The sequence below is a fragment of the Carassius gibelio genome, chromosome A3, assembly GCF_023724105.1.
Source record: "Carassius gibelio isolate Cgi1373 ecotype wild population from Czech Republic chromosome A3, carGib1.2-hapl.c, whole genome shotgun sequence".
Lineage (NCBI taxonomy): Eukaryota > Metazoa > Chordata > Actinopteri > Cypriniformes > Cyprinidae > Carassius > Carassius gibelio.
This window is the reverse complement of record NC_068373.1, coordinates 5524762-5529191: the sequence shown is the minus strand read 5'-3', so window position 1 is coordinate 5529191 and position 4430 is coordinate 5524762. Positions and strand designations below refer to the sequence as shown.

General features: G+C 39.5%; 1 protein-coding gene across 4 annotated transcripts; it reads right to left on the bottom strand.

The window, feature by feature from the left end:
• Window positions 1-1664: 1664 nt before the first annotated feature.
• Window positions 1665-4172, bottom strand: LOC127944471 (protein FAM104A). 4 transcript variants are annotated; one of them, XM_052540428.1, is made up of 5 exons: window positions 4014-4172; window positions 3608-3750; window positions 3170-3281; window positions 2364-2599; window positions 1665-2276 (listed from the first exon to the last, which is right to left on the bottom strand). In XM_052540428.1, the coding sequence occupies exons 2-5, from the start codon at window positions 3676-3678 to the stop codon at window positions 2264-2266; spliced, it is 432 nt and encodes a 143-aa protein (XP_052396388.1). In that variant the 5' UTR covers window positions 3679-3750; window positions 4014-4172; the 3' UTR covers window positions 1665-2263. The 4 variants fall into 4 exon arrangements, with proteins under 4 accessions (XP_052396388.1, XP_052396395.1, XP_052396404.1 ...); XM_052540435.1 differs by having other exon boundaries at window positions 3907-4150; XM_052540444.1 differs by having other exon boundaries at window positions 1665-2599; window positions 4014-4171.
• Window positions 4173-4430: the final 258 nt, after the last annotated feature.

Below are 4430 nucleotides of genomic sequence, written 5' to 3'. Positions count from 1 at the left end.
GACTTCTCTATCTATTTTCTAAATGGAGGTGAAAGGTGAGAGGGATTTGTGACATCAGCAAAACAATAAAGTTGATTGTGTTTGGAATAACATGCATTGGTGCATGGAAGAGCAGAATGTGTATTAAGAAAGTAAATCCCAGATAGCATCACATGTTGACTTGAAACAGGGAAGATTTCGTTGGTCCTGCTGAATATGCACGCAGGCCTTATAAACTGCTATAGTCGTATATTCTGGCTTCAGTCTCTCATTTCAGGAGCGGGACAAGGACCAAAAGGCCTTGAGTGTAACCCAGATTTTAATGGTGGATGGTAAAAATAAAACAAGGTATGTGCACCAGACACCAGAACAAGGACAGCTGATTTAACTCTCTACAGGCTTCACCATAACATTAGTCTCCGTAGTTAACAGGTTGATCATAAATGCTTCTTATTTTTCTGTCTTATATTAAAAAATGAAGTAACAGTTCTGAATGACAGAATTACACGTGGCACAGTGAGTGTTAATACGTCTGCTGCCATCTGCTGGTATCCATTGGGATGCTTCTGGGTAATTGTGATAAAACACCGGATTCAGGTTCTACTAAAGTACAATTTAACAATGTTTACACCTTAATATTATATTGTTAAATGCCTGTATATGATTTATGTGCTTCTTTGATGAGTGAATGTGGTTCATTGAGTCCATTGTGTTCTGAAAACTTTTCTTCAGCCCTTTATAAATTGTCTAAATTAATCAGATTCATTTAAACTTAAATTAATTTAAGTTTTTGGGATGGTCTATTGAGCATCTACACAAAACACTACACAAAACAAAATGCCTAGCAAACATAGCATTTCACAGGCAACAATACTTGCACTTTTGTCAGTAATCTAGTCAGTATCAAATATCAAGTACAGGAGAATATAATCCAAATCAAGACCTGATAAACTGATCCAGGGTCATTTTGGACACCCCTGTCGTGCTCGTGCAGTGAAGGAAGACCTGTGCTTTCTGCAGGAGCTCTAATGAGGACGCAGAGACGGGGAGCCAGGGGCAAATTAATAGATGTAATCAGTTATGCAGCGCAAGACAAGGACATGTAGTGCTCTAATTAAAATGACCTTTTCCCACAACTCCTCGAAGCACAGATCATCTCTCATTAATGTCTGGTCTGGCACTGAGCTGTAATTCACCACACATCCACAAAAGCAGTGGATCTGTCATCTATTATGTACTATGACAGAAAAATACAGAATGCAGCTATACAGACAGAAAGCCAAAGAAACAAGACTCTGTACTTAAAGAAATTCCATGAAGCACTCCATCAAATCAGAAAGTACAGTGCAATGCAAAACTGTAAGTCATGGATTATAAAACCATTATATGTAAGGTTTATGGCATAATCGCAATACGCAATATTTAAGCGGAGACTTTAGGAATTCTCAACAGTGCAATTATAAATTAATTACACACAATTACATGCAAGTATTTTTAAAATAAAAGTACAATGTAAAAACATGTTTGTACTCAATAAGTGCATCGTACCTAATGATTAATTCTAATGTAAGTATATTGTAGTGAAGGACACTAAATAGATCTGTTTGTTAGTGCAAAAAAAAGCTTATTTTATTCTACAGCTATACTGTTTTCAGTTAATCAATCACACCAGTCAAACACGCAGATTTGCTTAAGAACACACATCTTTATTTAGAAATGTAGATGATCTGAATGTAAACTGTAATGTACATCTTTCCATACAAAAAGGTATAGTAAAATAAACAACAGATCTTTCAAATCTAGCATTTGAACGGCACACAAGCAAACCTCTGCAGGGTGTCGAAGGCGTGATGCTTGGATGAGCAACCAGCTTCAGTGATGGTCGTGTCAAGATTACACCTGATGCCACCAGCGCAGTCTTTGATATGATGAAATCGACTGGCTGCTTTATGCATTAGTTACGGCACTGCGATGGAGTTCACCAATCAGAAGTGCATTGGGATATTTTGGCATGTTAAAGCCTCCCATCTAAACGTGCTCGGCTGAATTGCTATATGGTCCACGTCAATATCTGATCAACCCATTCCCAAGTGCAAACCCCCCCTCATCACTCTCAATCCAGCTGTTTTCAGAAGAAGAATACACAGTGTGGAAGTCACAAAAGTTTGCATCGTAGTCAAGCTGTTATTGCTTACAAAAATCACTGTTGTGCTCTAGTTAGTCGAAGAGCTTACAGTACCAGGGCATGTTTTCCATCCAATTAAATATCAAGATAAGATGAGCTCTAGCAGAGAGATCTAGAAAGCAGAAGCAGGTCTGAATGAGGATGAGATGAAGAAGTTTAACCCTGTCTTCTAGGGGTCGCTATCTGTCCCTGAAGTCACCTGTGCTTGGACGGAGCCCGGCTCTGTAAGCTGTGGAAATGGGCTTCCTTCAGGACACGGTTGATGTGCTGGTAGGACAGCGGGTCCACGGGGTCCGGCTGCTTGGAGGCACTGTGGGGACTGCAGGGGTCGTGGCAGCTGTGGGGCCCAATAACGTCCACTCCACAGTGACTACTGCTGCTGCTCCCTGCGGCGTGATCTGGACTGCTGACACAACTGCCCTCGCTGCTGGAAGACTGAAAACAATGGGTTAGCAACATCCATCCTCAAATTTGCGACACAACGTTGTAGCAGCTAATGGAAGCAGAACAGGGACTTTCAAGTATTTGTAAAACCTGACACGCAGTCCAGATGTGTCCAGTGTCATGTCACATTGCCAAATGTGTGTGTAGTACATAAGATAAATGTATTTTACACTACAAGACATACATATAATACTAATATTAGTCTGATTTCTTTCACTTTAAAATACTGGTAAAACACTGAATACGGTCAACGGAAATAACCTGAACGCACAATGAGTTCCGAAATGCATGTGAGACTTTAATTAATAAATTCTTGGTGAATTATTTAATGAATTGTTAGCTTTAAATCAACTCAGAAACCCTGTTTCGGAAGAATATACAGAGTTAAAGGTGCTACACAAAGCCAGGAACAGCTTTTATAAAGTCTTTTACTCCCATTTCACTCCTACCTCGTGGTGACTGGCTAAACGCTTGCTAAAGCCAGCGATAAGACGAAACCTTCAGATGTGTGCGGTTAAATGATAAGAAGTGTAGTGATGTGCGGTTGAATGCATTTCCTACCTCAGACTCCCATGATTCTCTAGCCGTCTCTGAGCTCTGGAGAGCTGAACTCTGTCGCTTGGCCTGAGGCATCTGAGCGCTTTCGCCATCACCTTCAGTGCGCTGACGCTTCCTTCACAACATCATTACAGGTTAAAGACTATAGATACATAATACTGACTAAAACAGCTTCATAACACTTACATTAGGACCTTAATCACTGTGCCGTACCATTTAAATACACAGATATATATATTTCACATATATATTCTAAGTTATATTTGTGTGTGCACATAATATTTTATTGCAAATTATGTTTATGTTCTAAGTTGTAAGCTACAATCTAGCACATTATGTCATTGTATAAATGATATAAGATCAAAAGCTGCCCCTCTGTGACTAATAAAGACACATATTCCTTCATTAAAATAATATAACATCAACAATCTGTAGACTCACCTCTTCTCTGTTAGCATCGCTGGAGCAGACAGTACTGATGTTGAATGTTTGAGTGTGTTATCGAGCAGCATTCGCTCCTGGATCAGCTGTGGCTCTGATCAACAGCTGCTGTGTCATGCTACACTCAACACATCACCACACCTCTGCTAACAGCACAACACAATTACACACTAAATACTCTCATACCTGTCTAACTGAAAACCGTTTCATGAATTGTTGGTTATAAAACAAAAGTAAGAAAATAATTGAATAGTGTATTGAATTAATAGTACAGTATTAAATGTGTCAAACTCAAACACCTCCGGCTAGTCTCTATCATAGCTGTGTGCTAACTGACACTTCGCTAGCTGTAAATTCATGCGATCTATTCCACTGATTTAACTCTGTATTCTTCTTCCAGACGTACTTTCATGAACGTAGCAGATATAATAACGTCCTCTGTAAATACAAGCCGGTTGTTCGTGTATTTGACGAGCCTGTGCGATACCATACAAACCACCGATGCGGCTGTTATTTACATGCTAGAGCGCATGCGCCGAACTCAGACAGTAAACACGAGGGCGGCGCGGGATTGGCTGATCATGTGACGATGTCACGTCCGATGCCCACAAGCGCTTCTGCTCACGCTGCTCTAAATTATTCCGTTCATCTGTTCCCAAGAAAATATATTTTCATTTTATCTGTTTCTTCATCCATGCAGCTACACCATTATGTAAGGAATAATTCCCAAACTTCTTTTATTAAAGAAGCAAAATAACATAAAAATAAATGTCGCACTCTGTGCAGCTTATGACATTTATGTATTTATTTATTTATGCTATTT